Source organism: Bos javanicus, chromosome 19 (genome assembly GCF_032452875.1).
Source record: "Bos javanicus breed banteng chromosome 19, ARS-OSU_banteng_1.0, whole genome shotgun sequence".
NCBI classification, from domain to species: domain Eukaryota; kingdom Metazoa; phylum Chordata; class Mammalia; order Artiodactyla; family Bovidae; genus Bos; species Bos javanicus.
In genome coordinates, this window is record NC_083886.1 from 35,207,454 (window position 1) to 35,229,559 (window position 22,106).

Genomic DNA, 22,106 nt, shown 5'->3' on the forward strand with positions numbered 1-22,106 from the left:
GGAGGGTACTGAGGCCCTACAAGACACCTCAGTGGACAGACCCCGAAACTAGCAGCTTTGGTGCCTCAGGACAACCTGGACAGCTCCCCCTCTGCTCCCTGGGATGTTGGCCATGGCCAGGTACTTCATGGGAAAGGCTGCCAGCCTTAGTCCTGGGGTGTTAGTTCTCCTTGTGACTTCCCTGCTGTCCAAAAATTTTACACCCACTGCTTCTGCACAGAAAGTTTATAGGAAGTAAATCCTCCAGGGAACTGTTAGAGAACCAGCTCTTACACAGGTATAATGGTCCATCGATAAAAGCTAGAACTGCAAAGCTTGGATTCTGTTCACCTGAGTACCACCTGGGGCATGGCCAGAGGAGGGAAGGGGGTGACTCCAGCACAGGGCTGGGGTGGGGGATGTGTCACCTATGACCAGGCTTGATCTCATTTTACTTACCCCACACACATCTGTTGTTGTTGTCCAGTCACTCAGTTGTGTCCAACTCTTTGTGATCCTATGGACTCTAGCACGCCAGGCATCCCTGTCCTTCACATTCCCAGTCCCCACACATTAAGTAGTGCTTTGCAGAGCCAAGTACTGTTCCAGGCTCTTTCCACATCAGTCCTTTAATCCTCTTAACCACCCAGTGAAGGTATAGGTTGATGTTATAGCTTCCTTTTACAAACGAGGAAACCTAGGCAGGGGAGGTGAAGTAGTTGGTTCAGGGTCCTACAACCCATAATAAACACATCCTGGAGAACTACTTCTCAGTGGGTTTTAGGTCATTGACTCATATTTAAATATGCATGGTTAAAGAGAAAAGAAAATAGGGACACTTTCAAAGAGGTTAAGGAATCATCTCCAAATGAATTTTTGTGTTTATGTGCAAATTTGCTTCATTTTTAAAAATCTTTGTTTATTTATGTATGGCTTCACTGGGTCTTGGCTGCTGTGTGAGGGATTTCTCTAGCTGCAGTGTAGGGGCTTCTCTCCTTGCGGAGCACGGGCTTTAGGCGCACGGGTTTCAGTGGTTGCAGCACCTGGGCCCAGCCTTCCGTGTGGCATGTGGAATCTTCCGGGACCAGGGATCAAACCTGACTCCCCCCACACACCAGTAGGTGGATTTCCAACCACTGGACCTCCAGGGAAGTCCCTGCTCTTAATTTTTGAAGGTTGTAGACTTACACAGGCTCCAACACTCACCTGGGCCAGACTGACATAGGGAGGGAATTAGGCAGGTGTGCACAGTTGGGAGTATAAACCCAAGACTTCACATTTTAAGGGTTAGAGGAAGGGGCCAGTTCCTCTCTGGAGATTTCCCAGGCTGACTGCTACAAGGTTGGATGTCCTGAGGGTCCCTGTTGGGCCTTCAGAGATCAGTGTTCAGGAAAGGGCCTTGGGTGGGAAGTTTAACTCTGGAAATGAGAGATGACTTGAGAGCAGATATGTTAAACAAGTGAACATGCAGTGCATTATGGGATCTGGGATTTCTGACGTTTTCAAGCAGGTTTACAAAATGATTTCGGTAGACACCTCTCTGAGGGAAAGGTTGTCACTTTTCAAGTGTCAAGTAAGTTCCTTGTCACTTGAATGTTAATGAGCTGGTAGGAAAGAAAACTCTTTTAGGCCCTTCAAAGGAAGCCGGAGGCCACGCTGCAGGACACCCAAGGCTGGGAAGCAGTTTCTCACTAGAGCCTTGAAAACAACCAAAACTGAGTCTACGAGCATTCGCATTTATTTCTCTAGGACTGTCATCAGTTCCTCACAGAAGCCAAGTGGCCGCAGAAGGTGCAGGATCCCTGACCTACACACCCATGAGGGTAAATGCAAAAGGGTGGGGGCTTGGCGGCGAGGCCTCTGGCTTCGCAGGGCGCGGAAAGGCCTGGATACAAGAGATGCTCCTTTGCCCTCATCGCATCAGTGGGATCCACACTGCACAGGGATGCCCCCGTCCCTCCTGCCGCCCCTTCCCGGAAGCCCGCCTCCCCGCGGGTCTAGCCCTGGGAGCCGCCGGTTCGCGCGCTTCTTCCCGCCTCCAACGGCAGCTGGGCACTCATTTTCCCGGCGGAGGTAGCGCGTCCGCCGCGCCGCGCACTGCGGCATTCAAGATGCGCTGACGTCGCGGAGGGCCGGCAGTCGGCGCGGAGCGGCCGGCGCGCGCGTGCGGGCCCTTCGCTGGTTAGGCTGGCGAGGGCACAAGGCCGGGCCCGCGAAGGGCGGCGGCCGGGCGGAGCCGCACCCTCGGAGAGGCCAACGCGCAGACGGGCGGGGATGGGGGGCGCCGGGGCCCGCACCTCTCCCCGGCGCTCGCGCGGCCCCGGGAGTGCTCAGTGACGACGACGGCGCCGCCCCTGCTCGGCAGCGCCGAGTCCGCTTCCTCAGGGAGCCCGCTTCGTCAGGGAGTCAGCGGCCGGCGGCGGCCGGCATGAGGAGCGGCCGGGGCCGGGCCAGGCCTCGCTGACCCCGGCCCTGCGCGGCGCTTCCCGGTTTCTGCCCGGCCTCTCGGCATGAGCGCCCGCCCAGGCCCGGGGCCGCGGCTGCCCCAGCTCGGCGGCCGGCGGGCGCGCTCGGGGCCGGCGGGCCCGCGGTGCTGATCGCCGCCCGCCCGCGCCGACCCCGGGGCGCGGCCATGGAGGTGGTGGGCGACTTCGAGTACAGCAAGCGGGACCTCGTGGGACACGGGGCCTTCGCCGTGGTCTTCCGGGGGCGGCACCGCCAGGTGAGCCCCGCCTCAGGCGGGGCTGCGGCGGCTGTGAGGCTGCGGCCGGGGTGGCGCGGGGCCGGTCCGGTCGCGCTCGGACCCTCCCCGGTGGCGGAGAATTGCAGACCTAGCGGAAAATGGACAGGTGGCCCGCGAGCCCCGGGCTTCCCCAACTCAGTGTCGCGTTTCCCCGCGCGGAGCCCCGACTGCCCACCCACCTTCGTTCCTGGGCTGGGCGGACGGCCGGCCGTGGGGTGAGGCGGGGAGACCCAAATCGACCCGAGAGCGGGCTCAGCTTTTTTTTTTTTTTCTTTTTAAGCTTATGCTGTTTTGAAAACAGGCTCCCAGCAGGTTTTAGAATCTAAAGAATTCGGAAAGGCACCTCAGGAGTGGAAATAATCCTAAGAGAGTTTGAGCCAAGGGGCAGGTCTGAAGAGGGCTGGCTGGCCTGGTTGCTCAGCCTGTAAAGTAGTAAATACAATATTACCGAGTTTTCCTTTATCGTGAGAATAACTTAAAACTCAAGAAAGAAAAAACAAACAAAAAAAACCACCACGAATCGTTTAATCCTGCCTAGCTGTCAAATCCTATTTTCGGTTAACTGTTAACCATCTCCCAGCTTATCCTCCATAACTTTTAAGTCGTTGTAGATAAAGTGTGTCCTTTTTTTTTTTTCCATTTATTGCTAGTTACTACGGAGGCTTCATATTTATTTTTACTGGCTGTCTTGTGGGACGTTAGCTTGCTACACCTTTGTAAAATCATTTTCTTGTTAGAAATTTGGGTTCTATTTTCTCCTGGTGCTATTACATGAATTTGCTAAAAACATCTTTATGCTTATAGATTCTTTTTTCTTTGTTTCTCTTCAGTTGTTTCTGTGGAATAATTTTCAGGAGTAATTGTTTTTCCTTTCCAGAAAACTGATTGGGAGGTAGCCATTAAAAGTATTAATAAAAAGAACCTGTCAAAATCACAAATACTGCTTGGGAAGGAAATTAAAATCTTAAAGGTATGTTTCTTTATGGGGTATTTCATACTAGATACACTAGAGTAAAACTTAAATGAACACAAGATGACATCCTTTCCAGTTTGGGTAGTTGACCCCAAGTTTGAGAATGTTCACCTGTTGCTCTCATTTTTGCATGCTCAGTTTTTTGAAACATTGAGTACTTGCAAGCTGTTTTTAAGAATAGATGCTTGCGGCTCTTGGTCAGTGCTTAGAGGGATTAGATGAAAACTGATTTTAGCTTCTCATCATTCCTTTCCCTTAGTTATTGCGTTGTCCTTTGAGAAGAGGCAGGCATCTCTTGGAGGTTTCCCTCGTGGCTCAGATGGTAAAGAGTCTGCCTCCTGTGCAGGAGACCCAGGTTCAATCCCTGGGTGGGGAAGATCCCCTGGAGGAGGTCATGGCAATCCACTCCTGTATTCTTGCCTGGAGAATCCCATGGACAGAGAAGCCTGGCTGGCTACAGTCCATGGGGTTGCATGGAGTCGGATATGACTGAGTGACTACCACTACACACAGGCCTCTCTTACGCATTATTTCTCTCTTTTTCTGTTGATTCCTTTCTTGTTAAATATTTTTTGGAGAACTGGGGGCAGTTGTAATCTATTTTCCTTATAAATTGAGCAAAGTTATTTTCCTTGGAAGTTGTCTTTTTAGATCACTCATAAGCAGAATTATCCAAGTGGGATGCTTTGAGGGGGGAAAGGAGTCCATGGTCAAATAAATGTGGAAAGTCATGTTTACTTAATACTTCTTGGAGAGTCACAAAGCCCTTGATTCATTATAAAGAAATTTGAAAAAAATATGCAGTGAAGAAATAGGTTTAGGTGTGTTTAATCCCAAAGTAATATAAACATGGAACCTTCATCTAACGTTCATCAGAACTGCTGTTCTGTGGACAGCTCTTGGGTAAGAATTATAGCTTGTTGAATTATATTTTGTTTTCTTTTAGGCAAATCATGCTTTCTAAAAGCAGTTTGGAATTTTAGGCCTTTCTTGTTAGAAATTATGTATTAAATCTAAAAGACTAGCAGTAAAATATGTGGTCATACTGACCTTTTATTTTGTAAATGAGAATAAATTAGGACAGTGAAAAAATGTTTGCCCCAAGTAGTTTGATCAGGCACATTTCTTGTTATTCTTAATTAGACTGAATTGTTTTAACTAGTAACAAAAGTGTAGTATACTAGAAATAGTATAAATGGATATAAATGTGTGTATATACTTAATTTTATTTGCATATTGAAAAATTACAATTCTTAAATACAAATATTTTGAATTCTCAATTTTCTTAACAGGAACTTCAGCATGAAAACATTGTAGCACTCTATGATGTTCAGGTACCTTATTTTGGATTTTCAAAGAAATATATGTATGTTTGTTAATAAGGAACTTAATAGAAATTTCTTCCATTTCATACAAATTTAAATGTCATCATAGAAATAGAAAAATTGCTTTTTTCTTGTTGAAAAGATATATAGCTGGAGTTGTGTGTTTATTAAGAATTTGTATAAAATAGTATAGGGCAAAAGGATAAAATAATGTGCTGCATAAGTAAACTTACTGATAAATGATAATATGCTACAGTAGTGTTGTTTTAGGTCAAGTAGAGAAATATTGACGTGAGATCTGGCATTTCTGTGATGAATGTAGAAAGGACTATTTTGGGCTATTGAAAAATCAACTAGAGCTTTTTTTCTTATTGCAGAAGCAATGTTTGCTAATAGTGGTGATATTAGGCGATAACATGGCATGATAACAAGGAAACTGCAGATTCATCACCTGGATTTGTTTATGTTGATTGTGTACAGTAGAGTCGTATTATTTTTGGAGGTGGGAAGGCTGGATTCTGAAGTTACATTCTAAGGCAACATTTCTGTATAGTCAAAATCACCCTTGGAAATCCTTTTCAAAAGCCCAGGTTTAGAGAAAATTCCTGCTTATTGGGTGGAGCACCAGAGCAAGTAGTTGGCTTGTATTTAGGGGCCATATTGTGTTTTAAAATCCTTGGATCCTAGAATCACCCTTGCTAGTGGTATTCACCTGATGGGAACTCCAGGAGTCTGATCCTGAGGGGCGGTGCATTCAGCTTTTCCCTCCACTCCTTCCACAGCCGACCAGGTGCTTGATGCACATTACTCTGTTCTTTTGTTTTCTTAGTCTGGACAGTGGAATTCCAGGAAGTAAATGAGTGTGTTATGTGATTCTGCTATTTTATTTCTAGCTAAAACCATTTCCCTATACACTTACATTATTCAAATTCATTCATTTTGTGAGGTTCCATGCGGTGAGGTGCTGTGTGCCAGGCATTTGTAAAACAGGCCTTGCTCTCAGTGTGATTAATTTTAGTGGGCTCTTCTGTATGTCCTTTAAAAAATAGTTATTTTTTATGTAGTCATATCATACAGCAAAGTATTTATTTAACTCTACCCAAGTTGTAAGATGTTTAGATTTTTCCCATTACAAAAAAATGCTCCAAGGATAATACATAACTTCTGAAGATACCTGATTATGTCTTGTGAGTTCAGTTTCTAGAATTGGAATTATTGGGACAAGTAGAACGATCAGGTTTAAAGTTTTTGATGTCAGTGTGTGATCTCCAAAAATACAACAGATTCCATATACAGAACATGTATACTCTGTGGGTATATTTTATTACCTATTTAAATAGATACAATTCATTCCTTCATTTGAGAAATTCAAAGCAGCCTAGAAAAGGGAAAAACAGTTAAAGTCAAAACTAATCTGATGTCACAATCCCTATTGAAATGCTGGTTCTCCTCAGAGCTGTTTGTGTAGTTGTCTGAGTTTCTGTAGATAGAGGGCACCACGAGGTACAAGTCAGTGCCTCGTGTAAAAATTGGTAAGTAATATTAACTCTTCTTTGCCTGTCTCTTGAGAGGTACAGAAAACGCTATCAAGTTCAGAGTTGATTTTGCTTTCAGGGTGGAGAGTGTAGTTAGATTTTTGTCTGTCGAAATGAATATTTTAAAGTACTGGCTTTGGCTGCAGAATGAGATATCATTAGGGAGAACATGTTCCAGAAACCAGAACTGTGGAACAATTGGAAATATCAAGGTGACTGCTGAGAAATGTTTACTGTTTTGTGCATTGTGTACTCCTGGAATTAATTTATAAAAATAGACTTCAGAACTCTTGGTCAGATGAATATAATCTTGACGCTTGGCTGTTGAGTAGACAGAGTTTAGATTTGCTCGCTGGATTCTGATTGGGGTACAGGGTGTGGGGTGCAGAGGCGGGTGCAGTCATTTTATCCACTGGAGACGAGCACCATTCACACTGGCCGCCACTTGTGGAGGTCTACCTCAGACTTATGTGCACTTTGATGAACTGAGAACTTTTGACATTGTAGTCCTCAGGTTTCACTTTAGATGACATTTAAACACTTTTTCCCTAATTACAAAAGTAATATATGCTAACAGTTTGAATGGGGCTTCCCTAGTGGCTCAGCTGGTAAAGAATCTGCCTGCAATTCAGGATACCTGAGTTCTAGCCCTGGGTTGGGAAGATCTGGTATTCTAGCATGGAGAATTCCATGGACTGTGTAGTCTATGGGGTTGCAAACAGTTGGACATGACTGAGCGACTTTTACTCACTCACTCACTCACTCACAGTTTAAATATTCCAGCATTATCAAAATGAATAAATTAGAAAAGATATGGCACTTCCCAGGGATAACCACTGTTTGTTATATTTGTTTTAGAGTTTTCTAAACACATATATGAATCTATAGTCATGTAATACAGTGGGAGGAGGCTGGGCTGGGCATAGGCAGGTCAGCTTCCCACGCAGATGCAGCCTCTGTGAGGACCGGACAGGAAAGACAAGAGTGAGGACCTGGAAGAAGGGATGTGGCAGGAGTGCTGGGAGTGGAGGGAGTGCTGGGTGATGTAGGGGACGGTGGAGGGCTCACACGGGATGGATTGCTAGTCCAAGGATGGTGCAAAGCCGTTCGGAGGGTGATATCATGACTGCTTTTGAAAGATACATATCTTTGAGTATTTTGGGCATGAGGTAAGTATTGTCAGCTGGGAATACTTCCCTGCATGAATGTCAATGGTCTGGAAACATCTACCTCTTGTTAATTTTTAGTGTAGTGAAAAAGAGATTCGTTCAATACATGATGCTGGCAAACTGAGACATCTGTCCTCATCATTTTTCCAGAATAATTTTCAGTGACTCAAAAGCTTAAATATATAAAATAAGCAGTAATGATCTTAGAATAATATTTATATGACTATATGTAATCTAAGAGCTAGAAGGGTATTTTATTTATTTTTATTTTTGGCTGTGCTGGGTCTTCATTGCAGTACGCGGGCTTCTCATTGCGGTGGCTTCTCTTGTTGCTGAGCACAGGCTCAGTAGTTGTGGTGCAAGGGTTCAGTTGCTCAGCAGCACATGGGATCCTTCCAGACCAGAGATCAAACCTGTGTCCCTCGCATTGGCAGGAGGACTGCCAACCACTGGACTACCAGGAAAGTCCCTAGAAAGGTATTTTAAGTCAAGATAAACTCAGAAGCGATAAAAGTAGGGACATAAAAGTTTTGAAAGACTTATTTTATGTCAGATGATACAGCCATAAATGGGTGAAATTTTCATAAACAAGTAGAGAAAGGTAAATTAAGGTGAAAGATGTCACTTCTCACCTTTCCTATTGGCAGAAGTAGTAAGTGCAGTAATTCTTACTGGTGTGATTGAGGAGGAGATGTGTCACTGGTACAAATGTCAGGCTTTGGATATGATTTTTGGAGTGTGTGACGACACTTTGCCTCCACCCTGAGGAAGAGTCTGGGCATTACAGTCCAAGTACTCCCAGTAATGCAGGTCAGGGTGTGTTCCTTATCTGCATGGGTCCTGCAGGGGCTCCTGTTTCTGTGCGTGAAAGACAAACCCCGCTATCCCCGGTCTCCCCTTCTCTGCATGTTGCTGCTTCTGTTTTGTCTACTTGGGCCTCCTGTGGTTCTTGGCCACTTCCCCCTTTTCCTCATGCCGAGGGCCTCCTTCCTGCAGGGAGATTATATGTGCAGGTGGATCGCCGTGTCTGTTGTCTGCACAGGTACACCTCAACCTTCCTTATGTCTTCACTCAAACGGTATGTTTTCAGGAAGCTTTCTTTAGCCACCCTAAATGGAATTGCAGTCCCCTCCCAACCCTGTTTCTCCTCCTTCCCCAAAGCACCTATCATCATCTCCAGGCTCTGTGTACTTAATGCTTTTGTTTGTTGACTTGCTCCTGACCCTCCCTTCTTAGAATTTAAGATTGGGGAGAAAAGGATATTCTACTCTGCTGTCTTACTGCTGTACCCTCGGGGCCTGGACCAGTGTCCTGTTTATAGTAGGGAGTTAAAAAGTCTGTCATTGAGGAGTATTTGCCAAGGATGTTAGAGCTGCACATCCTTGACTAAACAACCCAGAATCCTGGACATCTATCCGAGGGCCATAAAAGCCTGAGAACTAGGATGTATGTCCAAGAAACAATACAGCTTTGCTTATAATGGCCCAGACTGGAAACAAGTGATGTTCCTTGGTAGGAAACAGCTTAAATGGTGATATAGTCACACAATGACATATGACAGTTAGGAAAAAGACTTGTGCATATGCATTTGACTTGGATGGATTTCTTTGGTATATTATTGAGTAAGGAAAGCAAGGTTCAGACATTTATATGTGATATCCCGTTTTTTCAAAGTAAAGTGTGTTTGTGTGTGTGTTTAGCTTCTGATTATATGAGTAGGAGAAGGGTATGGGGTTACATACCAGATGTAAATATTGGCCAGCTGTTGAGGTGAAGATAATCAAGCAAAAAGGTGGAAATGTATTATATTACAGTTAAGAATCCCAGCAAGTACATGCTTCCTTCAGGTGTGTGTGGGCCGGTAGGACAAAGCATCCCAGACCATGTGTTTCAGAATCGAGACTGCACATTTAGTGTTGCTCTTCCTTTAGTTCTTTGCATGAATAGACTTGAACTTCTTGATGACTACATTAGCCATTTAGTGTCATTGAAGCTGAGATGCTTATGTCAGTGTTTAGGGGATTTTAAATTTCACTTACTAATGGATTTTGTGATTTCATTTTACTTCTTTAAAATGAATACATATACTATTTTATTAACAATCATTATTTTAAAATTTTTGCTTACTTTTTTCTCTAATCTAGACCATGTATAATATGTTTACTTTTCAGGAATTACCCAACTCTGTCTTTCTGGTGATGGAGGTAGGTAGTATCCAGGTTTCTTTTTAATTTTTTTCTTTTGATTAATGCATACCTTAAAATTGACAGGTTATTTGAAATTTGAATTAATAAAGTTTCAGTGATTTAGATTCTATTTTATAAGGAATATAAAATTTTAAAATGTTGATTCTATGATTCTTATAATTTGTTTGGGACTGGATTTATAATATTACAAATGTATTTTTAATTAAAATTAACTGATAGGATTTCCATGGTGATCCAGTGGTTAAGACTCCAAGCTTCCAATGCAGGGGATGTGGGTTCGATCCCTGGTCAGGGAACTGAGATACTATATGCCATGTAGCCAAATTAAAAAAAAGAAAGCTGATAATGAATTGAAATAATCTTGAATCAGTGTCTTATTTTAATTACTTTTTGTTTTGTATATCAGTATTGCAATGGTGGAGACCTGGCAGATTATTTGCAAGGTAATTTTTTGACTTTGTCAGTGGTCAGTATAGTACTATAGTGTGTTTAATCTTCATTTACTTCTGAAATATGCTACCCTTGTTTTCTGTACGTGTATAGAAACATCCAATAAATATTTGTATATGTTTAATTGTGGTTGCTTTGCTGCCTGACTGTTGTGTGTTGTGGTTTTACTCCTTTGCTTGTATATAAGTACTTGTTTATGTGTGCCTTTCTCTGACAGTTTGAGAGGTGAGGTTTCTCACCATCAGAGAAAAACCAACAAAATTTCTCTTCAAAGGATTCTAGTTGAGGGCTGGCAGTGAATCTTTAGTCTCTTTCATCTCCTTAAAAAAAAAAATAGTGGGAGAATATGTCCTAGGATGTGTTTATTAACGTGAATGTTGCTTGTAAATTTTAAAAGATGTCGTAAGGGATTCAGGGTAACCTTGACATTATTTTGTGGCATAGAGGTAAGGTTTTAGTACTAGATGTTGCTTGAAATTCCATATATAAAGTGTGTTCGTGTTCAGATCAAATTGTGTCCCTCCAAAGTACTTTTTAAAGGACATTAGATGAAGTCAGCACCTACTTGTTCACCCTTGAAAGTATATAGGAAATAGGCAAAACAAACGAATAAAAAAGTAGTAAAAGGTTCATCTCTCAGCCTAAAACTGCTGCTGCTAAGTCGCTTCAGTCGTGTCCGACTCTGTGCGACCCCATGGACTGCAGCCCACCAGGCTCCCCCGTCCCTGGGATTCTCCAGGCAAGAACATTGGAGTGGGTTGCCATTTCCTTCTCCAGTGCATGAAAGTGGAAAGTGAAAGTGAAGTCGCTCAGTCATGTCTGACTCTTAGCAACCCCATGGACCGCAGCCCACCAGGCTCCTCCATCCATGGGATTTTCCGGGCAACAGTACTGAAGTGGGGTGCCATTGCCTTCTCCCAGCCTAAAACTAGGTCATGGCAATTGATCGTAAAAGCACTAAGACATCAGTAGATACACTCAGAAAGGGTGTGGGCAGTTTACAGGAGAGAAGCAGTGTATTTTAAATGTTCAGGTAAACAACAATAAAAAATGAGATTTTAAAATCTTTAAAATATAAAATATTGCTGAGATTTCGAAAGCCATGTAGAAATAATATATAGAACACAAGTATTTCTCGTCCTCCCCATAGTTAAAGAAATTCTAAATACAGTTGAAGCTCCTGAGGGCCCTTCTGTAGTCCTACTCCAGTCCCTCCCACTGAGAGACCACCATTATTCTGAACTCAGGAGGTTAGTCCATGTGTGTTTTTTGTATTTTTCCTGCTGCTGCTGCTGCTAAGTCGCTTCAGTCATGTCCGACTCTGTGCGACCCCATAGACGGCAGCCCACGAGGCTCCCCCATCCCTGGAATTCTCCAGGCAAGAACACTGGAGTGGGTTGCCATTTCCTTCTCCAACGCGTGAAAGTGAAGTTGCTCAGTCGTGTCTGACTCTTCGAGACCCCCTGGACTGCAACCCACCAGGCTCCTCCGCCCATGGGATTTTCCAGGCAAGAGTACTGGAGTGGGTTGCCGTTGCCTTCTCTGGTATTTTTCCTGAGATTCTCTCAGATTATGTCAGTTTGGTAAAAAGGTTTTTCAAAAAGTCATTTGCTAGTAGATAAAATTCAGAGATGGGCATTTTTTTCTCTATTGGAGGAGAGGAGTTAGAGCTAGAAGACACCTTGCTTCTACCTTCTGTTAACCTCTGAATCTTGAGATCCTTGACTTCTTATCGATCCAGGTAAAAGCCCCTTTCCCCGGGGTCAAGCTGAGGGGCACTTAGCTATTTCACTTCCTTGTCGGAATATCAGTGTTCTTTTCTAACAGAAAGCCTGTGGGCTGACACAGGTGCTGATGCTGCTGTAGCAGGTTTGTTAGCTTCCTCAACAATCTATATGTGATGTTGAACTCTGCTTTGGATGTTCTGGAGCAGTAGTGTTAGATCAGGAGAGCAGGGAATGAAGAGCTTACCTGAATGTTGGGGTCAAGACAGGCAGACTGGTTTGCAGTAGTTCCTTTGTTATGTCACTTAATTGCTGGTCATACTTAATGGTCATACTTAACCTCTCCCCTGTCTGCCACTTGAAGAGATGTGTCGAATAACTTAGGTACTCAAGGCATTGTCTAGAGCTGTACTGTCCACTACAGTAGCCACTGACCACATGGGGCTGTTGAGCTATTGAAAGGTATGCTGTGATATGCAACACACATTGCATTTTGAAAGAAAGAGTGATTATATCAAGATTTTTAATGTTGATTATAGGCTGAAATGATATTTTGGAAGTACTAGGTTAAATAGATATTATTTCACCAGTTTCTTTTCATGTTTGAAAATGTGGCTACTAGGAGATGTTAAGGTATGTATAAGGCTCACATTATGTTTCTGTTGGGGAGCATTGATCAAGAAGATCTGTCAGAGGTCTGGAGGGCATAATGCCATTAAATCACAAGACACCCATTTAGTCCTTGTATTTGCTTTGATAAAGTGCCTTTCACATCTTCAAAAGATAAAAAACAAATTCTTTTGATTGCAAGTTAAAATAAGGGAAGTTGGAAAGTAATTGGTAAGTTGTACTTTAACATTATTTTTAGCAGATACCTTCAGTTTGGCAGCCACGGCTGAGCCTGCCCTGTCAGGGCCAACTGCTCAGGAGTTCATCCGTCTGAGAGTTTTCATGTTGGCTGTGCCTTTAAAATGTTAAGCTTTTACCAAGAGAATTTCAGTTTGTGGGATTGTGTTGAGAGTAGGCATTCCGTGTTCATAGAAATACGTGAATTTCTACTGTAGTTTGTGCCCAGAAACAGCCTAAATGAGATCATTAATTTTTCTGCACAGAAACAGTGTTAGAATTTGGTCTCTGAATCGGATAAACTTGCATGTATCATGGGGCAAAGATACAAGTTCTAAGCAGCTGCAGTCATTGACAGTAGCAAAAGTTTTCTAAGCCCTAAAATGAAAATGTAAATGAATGAGATGGAAAAAGCCGTACCATCCATTTTTATTGCTTCAGTGTAATTTAAAATGTTACAGCAGTAAAGCTCCAGTTGTTGATTTGCTGCTGCTGCTGCTAAGTCGTTTCATTTGTGTCTGACTCTGTGAGGCCCCATAGACAGCAGTCCACCAGGCTCCCCCGTCCCTGGGATCCTCCAGGCAAGAACACTGGAATGGGTTGCCATTCCCTTCTCTAAGGCATGAAGGTGAAAAGTGAAAGTGAAGTCACTCAGTCGTGTCCAACTCTGTGGGACCCCATGGACTGCAGCCCACCAGGCTCCTCCATCCATGGGATTTTCCAGGCAAGAGTACTGGAGTGGGGTGCCATCGCCTTCTCCGCCAGTTGTTGCTTTGACCCTCCCACTAATGTGCTGTCATCGTTGCGTTCATCTGCAAGGGAAGTGTCAGTAGAGCTGGGAGAACCGGGAGAACGTACTTCAGAGTTTAACAGTGTTCATTCATCTCTAGGGAGGGGAGCAAGGAAGCTTTCACTTTTTGTATGTTTTAATGCATTTGGATTTTTCTTTTTAATAGTGAGCATCAGGGAAAGAACCCCAAGGAATTTTTAAAAGCAGATGAAAATAGCCCTCACAGAAAAAAGTATTTGGTAATTTTTAAACCATGGGGATTTAGTTCATTTGAAGATACTCAGTTCAGTCGCTCAGTCGTGTCTGACTTTTTGTGACCCCATGGACTGCAGCACACCAGGCCTCCCTGTCCATCACCAACTCCCGGAGTTTACTCAAACTCATGTCCATTGAGTTGGTGATGCCATCCAACCATCTCATCCTCTGTTGTCCCCTTCTCCTCCCGCCTTCAATCTTTCCCAGCATCAGGGTCTTTTCAAATGAGTCAGTTCTTCGCATCAGATGGCCAAAGTATTGGAGTTTCAGCTTCAGCATCAGTCCTTCCAAGGAATATTCAGGACTGATTTCCTTTAGGATGAACTAGTTGGATCTCCTTGCAGTCCAAGGGACTTTCAATAGTCTTTTCCAACACCATAGTTCAAAAGCATCAATTCTTTGGTGCTCAGCTTTCTTTATAGTCCAACTCTCAAATCCATACATGACTACTGGAAAAACCATAGCTTTGACTAGATGGACCTTTGTTGGCAAAGTAATGTCTCTGCTTTTGAATATGCTGTCTAGGTTGGTTATAACTTTTCTTCCAAGGAGCAAGCATCTTTTAATTCCATGGCTGCAGTCACCATCTTTGGTGATTTTGGAGCCCCCAAAATTAAGTCTGTCACTGTTTCCACTGTTGAAGATATTAAGGACAAAATGTCACTCATTAAAATGATTTTAAAAGTAATATTTCACTTGTTCAGTGTATTAGTGTTATTTCTGTCTTTCCTAGTTTTAAGTGCATAAGAGAAGGTTATAAAGAACATGTTCTAGAGTTGTATGGGCAGAAGTATGTTCACAGAGACTCTAAAATGGGGTCGACCTAGGGATTGAACCTGGGTCTCCTGCATTGCAGGCAGATTCTTTACCATCTGAGCCAAAGAAGTCAAAATGGGGGCCCGGATATTAAATACCTAATGTAGATTGAAGGAATTGGACTTTTGACTTTTAGATCCACTGTTATAAAATACACATTTGTGTACTGACTACCTTGTTTCCCTGGTGGCTCAGATGGTAAAGAATCTGCCTGCAGTGCAGGAGACCCAGGTTTGATCCCTGGGTCGGGAAGATCCTCTGGAGAAGAAAATGGCAACCCACTCCAGTATTCTTGCCTGGAGAATTCCTTGGACAGAGGAGCCTGGTGGGCCACGATCCAGGGGGTCACAAGAGTTGGTCCGACTGACACTTTGCACTTTCACTTTACCTTTGAGTACTTATTACATGCCAGGTGTTTTCCTTAAGTCTTTATGATTAAACGTGCTGTCTTGTTTGAATGTTGCAACAGCCCCACATGGTTAGTCTGTTTTCAGTTTTCTGTAGAGGAGTTGGCACAGAGGGGTCAACTTCCATGGCTGTGCAGTGAGTATTAGTAAGTGGAAGAACTGGGATTTGAACAAAGGCAGCCTGACTCCACATCCAGCCATGCTCTGGTGTGCATGTGTGGGCGTGGCTGTTTGCTGGATAGCGATGACTCTCCAGTCGTGTCCCCACCACCTCTTGGTAGCAGTGAAGACGCAGCTTCTTACAGGTGTCTTTGGTTAGGAGAGGTGCCTCTGGGAGGTGAAAAGGAGACAGGTGTGGGCCTCGGCCCCCTGACAGGTCCAGTTGGGGGTAATGCCTTAGTCTCGCCAGCCAAGCATATCATGTGTTTTTAATTTGTACTCAGGTAGTGTTTGGGGTTAAATATGGACATTTATCCCAAGTACTTGATGTGAAGGGGACTTATTTTTGGCTTGTGGAGGAAACTCGCATTTGCTAAGCATCTGTTGTCAAAGTGGGAAAAGAAAACCATAAAGGATCGCTGATGAGAATAGAAGATATAAACATAAATCAGTTCTCTTTACAATAAGTTGATTAAAATTTTTGAGATATTTGATACCTCTTCATAGACTTAAATTGTTAGAGTAAAAACAATGAGAAAAAGTGAATTCCCATTCCTTACTCCCACAGATGAGACTTGGTTTTGTAGGCTTAAGTGTTTATGGAATGCCTTTTCTCCCAGCTAAGGGCACGCTCAGCGAGGACACCATCAGAGTGTTTCTGCATCAGATCGCAGCTGCCATGCGCATCCTGCACAGCAAGGGCATCATCCACAGGGACCTCAAGCCCCAGAACATCCTGCTGTCCTACGCCAGTCGCAAGAAGTCCAGTGTCAGTGGTATTCGCATCAAAATAGGTATGTGGCTATGTTGTTTCACTCAAAGAACACTTTTGAGACTCAGTATTCTTAGGTAATTTTAGTTCAGTGAGAATGATGAATTTTGTTGAGACACTTTTGAGATTTTTGTTCTGTTCACTGAAGTCCATTTGGATGTGGGAATGCTTTACATTGTTGGCAGCAGGTGCTAAATTTCAGAAAGGGCTGATGGGCCTGCACCAGGGCTCCGAGTAGGAATCTCAGCAGGAGATGCTTCTCTTCATCAGATGGAAGCTAACACATTGCGTTGCTGGCAGCAAATTAATACCCTGATTCTTCACAGCTCATGGGATTTTAACCTAAGGGATCTGAGAGACCATTTAGTTCAGGCTTCTTATTTGGAAGGTTTTTTTTTTTTTTAGCTCACTCAAGGCAGACATGGCTCAGATGGTAAAGAATCTACCTGCAGTGTGGGAGACCTGGGTTCGGTCCCTGGGTGGGGAAGATCCCCTGGTGAAGGAAATGGCTACCCACTCCAGTATTCTTGCTTGGAGAATCCCATGGATAAAGGAGCCTGGTGGGCTGTACAGTCTATGGGGTCACTAAGAGTTGGACACGACTGAGAGACTAACACTTTAGCACTCTCAGGATTATTTGAAGCACTTGGTAATGCTAGATTTTTTTTTAAAGCTGTTCTCATGGTTGTTGGAAAAACAATTTTTTACCAGTATTTTAAGAAATGTCTGTTATTATATAGGTTACATCTGGTATCTGGAGGAGGATGAAAACAGCTCAAACTCTGTACCTGGTGTTGATATTTTAATGAGAGCTTTATTAATGAATCATTTACTATTATTGGCATTTTCTCTTGCAAAGCGAGGAACTCCCTTCTGGGTTACAAAACTGGCAGAGCAGTGACCTGTGCCATTGGTGGCTACTACCATTATTTAACTTGTTGAAAGTGAGGTGGCCACTTCTTTCTTTGGTGGACAGTCTAAGTCAATAAGCTTTAGTTTCTCATAGTTCTTTTGTGCCTGCTTGTATCTTAAAGAATCATGATCTGTGTTAAGTGTGGGCAAAGGTATCATTTGACTTTCTCCCTTTTATTTTGTGAAACAGCTGATTTTGGTTTTGCTCGTTACTTGCATAGTAACATGATGGCTGCCACACTATGCGGGTCCCCAATGTACATGGTGAGTGTTTGCATCCTTTGTGTTTACAGCAGGAAGCATTGGGATTTAAGTATAAAGCTTGTTTCCAACTAAGATGTGATTTTTATCATAGTCTGAGGTTTTAGTATTTACAAATGTTAATTATATTACTGAAATGCTGTAATACACACGTCTTTCGCTTTAGCCTAGTGGACTATAAAAGTCATCTTTGCCCATTGGCATTTATTTTTTAACATGATTAGTTATGGTAGAAATCTTCTATTAGATTAAATTAGAAATAAAAATTGATGAAGTATGGTCATGCTATACATGATGTGTAATTTCAGGAATACTTAAAAAAATCTTTTGGGGCATATCTTCACCTATAGGTTGTAGTCATCCTTTGCATGTTGTCTCTTTTGACAGGATCCCTATACTATAGAAATGTTTCCCATTCGTGTCACATGTAACAGCTGAAAAATCTTACTTTTCTTCTTTATCCTCTCCTGTGGTTACTGTCAGGTCTAATAGGGTAAGGCTGTGACACTTCTGAACTAATGTGAGGTGGTAAGCCTGGAAACACCTTGATTCTGGAGCTTCAGAATCCTGTGAAGTAAATGAACCTAATTCAGTTTGAATTTAAAATAGGTTTATGTTCAGTTAGGGTTTCTTCTAATGTAAAATCAACTTTGAGATCAAGGGAACTAGTACTCAAAGTTCAAAAAAATTTTGTGTTAGGTTTACTTTTTCTTGATCATAACCTTACTGCTTATATAGTAAATCTTATAATTTAATATAATTAAATGCTACTTTGTACTTCTCGAGTGTGAAATCAGTTCAGTCTTGAACTTACAGCCTTGAGGATAGAGAGAGTACTTGGGCTGATTATTAAAGGAAGTTGACCCAGTAAGAAGTTTACTAGGAACAATAAATAAAAATGTTATGCCTAGAAAATAAAATGTCATTGTCATTCAGTGTATTTAGCATTTCCAGTCAATGCTTGCCTTGATTGACGGTAGTTTTAGAAAGCAACATCTAATGAGAGGGGAGAAAACAGCTGTAACAAAGTATCAGAGACTTTTTGTTTGCTTTTAAGACTGTTTTTATTATGTTTTGCCTAATAGATTTTCCGCTATTTTAGAGTTTTAAGTGGCGGAAATAGGACTAAATGTAGCAAACATTTGTGTGCCTACCATCCGCATTCGACAGTTAACATTTTACCGTGTTCACCTTGGTCTTCTTTTAGAGGAAATGATATATTTCGAAAGTGGTTCATGTACCTTCTGTAACCCACCCTTCTCACTCTCCTACTCTCCCATCCCAGAAGTAACCCTGGTCCTGGGATTGGGGTGTACTCTTTGTTACTATTTTAATGCTCTTTGTGTATTTTGTGTGTCCATACTATTATATAGAAATATTTTCTTTCTGCAACCTGCTGCTTTTCCTCCAGTGTTGTTTTGGGGACTTGCCAGTAAACCTCAGTGTAAGAATGTGGGTCTATATTGGTTGCAGTATCATTTGATTAGGGCAGTATCACAGTGTGTTGTTTTTATTGTTGTAGTTTTGTTAGGAGTGTGATCTTCTCCAGTTAACACATGCAGGTCAATTATGTAACTGACATTATGCACGTCTCTTGAATTGCTTTCTCCCCAGGCTCCTGAGGTTATCATGTCTCAACATTATGATGCCAAGGCCGACTTGTGGAGCATCGGGACAGTGATATATCAGTGCCTCGTTGGAAAGCCACCTTTTCAGGTACCGTGACTCTTTTCAGGTATACTTAGTTCGGGGCTCTTTTCATTTTGCAGTTGCCTTTGACTTATAAAATGGGGAATGCGGTTGGCCCTTGAACAGTGTAGGGGTTAATACTAGGTAATACTAGGTTCTCCAGCTCAGGCTTACAACCCCGTGGGAAATAGGTGTGAATGGTGATATTAGCGCTTCCTGCTTAGCCTGGATTTGGGGTCTGGGAATCCGTGTGAGGGCGGGGGCAGGTCTGGGAAAATGGGTAACAGCTCTCCTCCTGCCTCTCCTGGAGGAGAGGTCATTGTTTAGGTTTTACACAATTTATCTTAGGTAGGTCTGCCTCTCCCTTAACATTCTGTCAGAAAGAGCTCTTCTAGCATATGATCACAATGATTCTTCTTGAGTTCATATTGGCCAGTTACAGAGACAGTTTTTTAAATTTGAAAACTAAAACAGAGAGAAATAATTTGCCCAAGATGGCATTAAAAGTCAGTGACACAGCAGGTTGAACACTTGATTTCCTAGCCTGGTTCAAAGGCAGAGGCAACTTCAGTAATTCAGCAGCTCTTACAGGGAGGCTGCTGTGTTGTGTTCTGGAGAGGCTGGAAAGGAGCACTTTCTTAGTTCTCTGGCTTGACTCCCTTGAAGGTACATTGCACCTGACTTCACACAGCACACCTGTTGGATGGGCCATGTAACCTCCAGAGTAGTCACTCTTCTGAGCCTCAGGCCTCTCTGAGAATCTGACCTCAGAAAAATACATTATGCCCAGATGTGCAGAATCTGTACAGTGTCAGAGGTGTTAGAAGTTCCTTGTGCCCATCGATGGCTCCCTCAGGAGTCCATGGCTTTCAAATTCAGTCTCTATTCTATTGCAAGAATATGAGCATCCATCATGTAATTTGGAGTTTTTGCACTTGGTTTTTTAGGAAATTAAACCATTTTCTTCTTCTTTTTTTTAACAGGCTAATAGTCCTCAAGACCTAAGGATGTTTTATGAAAAAAACAGGAACTTAATGCCTAGGTATGTGTCTTGATTACACTGGGTTTTACTTTGTCAATACTGTGTTATTTATCTGAATTCTGTGTGTTTTATGTATGTTTTTCCATTATTGCATCTTTTTTCCAGTTAGCAGTAAAGAGAGCATTCATTTTAACAGGAAATTAGAAAGCTACTAGAGCATCATGCATGCCCATGTGCTGTGCCCTTTTCTTTCTTTTTAAAGTGTTAAGTTTATTCAGAATAAAAACCTATAGAAGTTATGTGTGTTTTTTTGAGAGAAGGGAGGGAAATGCAAACAGAATAGATGGGTGTAAAGCAGAAAGTGGCTGGGCTTCCCCTGCTCTTACGGAGAACAAGAGTTTGCTGTGTACCTTTTGAAATTTTTTTTCTTTAGAAATATTTTTGGTGTGAGTTCTCTTTACATGTTTGACTGCTTATTTATGTATATATATTTATTCTGTTGTTCAGTTGCTAAGTTGTATCTGACTGTTTGTGACTCCATGGACTGCAGTATATCAGGCTTCCCTGTCCTCCCCTGTCACCCGGAGTTTGCTCAAATTCATGTCCATTGACTTGGTGATACTATCTAACCATTTCATCCTCTGCCACCTTCTTCTGCTTTTGCCTTCAGTCTTTCCCAGCATCAGGGTCTTTTCCAATAAGTTGGGTCTTCACATCAGATGGCCAAAGTATTTGAGCTTTAGCTTAACATCAGTCCTTCCAATGAATATTCAAGGTTGATTTCCTTTAAGATTGACTGGTTTGATCTTGCTGCTGTCCAAGGGAGTCTCAGGAGTCTTCTCCAGCACCACAATTCAAAAGCATCAATTCTTCAGTGCTCAGACTTTTTTATGGTACAACTCTCACATTCGTACCATGACTACTGGAAAAACCATAGCTTTGATCATACAGAATTTTGTTGGCAAAATGATACCTTTACTCTTTAATAGGCTGTCCGGGTTTGTCATAGCTTTTTTCCCAAGGAGCAAGTGTCTTTTAATTTCATGGCTGCAGTGAAATTTAATGCACTGTCCATGGTGATTTTGGAGCCCAAGAAAATAAAGTCTGCTACTGTTTTCCACTTTTTCCCCTTCTATTTGCCATGAAGTGAAGCCATGAACTTAATTTTTTGAATGTTGAGTTTCAAGTCAGCTTTTTCACTCTCCTCTTTCACCTTCATCAAGAGGCTGTTTAGTTCCTCTTCGCTTTCTGCCATTAGAGTGATGTCATCTGCATATTGATAGCTTTACCGACAATCTTAATTCCAGCTTGTGATTCATCCAGCCCAGCATTTCGTGTGATGTTCTCTGTGTATTAGTTAAATAAGGAAGGTGATGATATACAACCTTGTCGTATTCCTTTCCCAATTTTGAACCAGTCTTTTGTTCCATGTCTGGTACTTACTGGTGCTTCTGCACACATATAGTTCAGTACAAGTTACTTTGCAAATTGTTCTGTGGCTATTTTTAACTTATGTATAGCATTTGTTTGCAGACATTTGTATTTATTTAAGCTCTACCCTTTTCCAGGCAGAATTGGAGGTTGCTCATTGTTTAACAGAGAACTCTGTAGCAACTCTCGGTGCCAGGTTGAAGTTGTGTTAAAACTCAAGGTGGCTGTGCTTCTGAGAGGCTTTGTCCTGCAGATGTTCTGACAAAGGCAGTAAGAATCTCAAGACAAGAGTCTTCCCAGACTGATGCTGCTTCTCAGAGGCAGCTGCTTAGTGGGTTGTTTCTCTTTTAAGGAATGAGGCTTTATCATGGTTGTCTTGGTATAAAATGTGGTATTTGTGAAACTGCATATACATTTTCATTTACCATAATGAAAGCAAAAGTTGTGTAGTTAATATATATAAACTCACCACTTTAGTGTTTTTTTTTTTCCCCTCCCCTGCAGCATTCCCAGAGAAACATCACCTTATTTGGCTAATCTTCTTTTGGGTTTGCTTCAGAGAAACCAAAAAGATAGAATGGACTTTGGTAAGTAATATTTTCAAATTTTGTATCTGGTTTCTAATTTTGTGTATTTTGAAAAGTTTTTTTTTTTCTTAATTTATGTTTTATTGAAGTATTG

The 22,106-nt window shown here is 42.4% G+C and overlaps 1 protein-coding gene across 10 annotated transcripts in view; it reads left to right on the forward strand.

Moving 5' to 3' along the window:
- The first annotated feature begins 2,121 nt into the window (after positions 1 to 2,121).
- The window catches only part of ULK2 (unc-51 like autophagy activating kinase 2), a 59,401-nt gene continuing 39,416 nt past the window's right edge, over positions 2,122 to 22,106 (forward strand). For 5 of the 10 annotated variants that reach the window (XM_061391154.1, XM_061391152.1, XM_061391153.1 and 2 more), the window contains exons 1-10: positions 2,124 to 2,701; positions 3,600 to 3,692; positions 4,988 to 5,029; positions 9,896 to 9,928; positions 10,338 to 10,374; positions 15,999 to 16,172; positions 17,253 to 17,326; positions 18,938 to 19,039; positions 19,996 to 20,054; positions 21,930 to 22,012. In XM_061391154.1, the coding sequence (XP_061247138.1) occupies positions 2,612 to 2,701; positions 3,600 to 3,692; positions 4,988 to 5,029; positions 9,896 to 9,928; positions 10,338 to 10,374; positions 15,999 to 16,172; positions 17,253 to 17,326; positions 18,938 to 19,039; positions 19,996 to 20,054; positions 21,930 to 22,012 (787 nt within the window). In that variant the 5' untranslated portion in view covers positions 2,124 to 2,611. The other 5 variants (XM_061391156.1, XM_061391157.1, XM_061391162.1 and 2 more) reach the window with 4 other exon arrangements.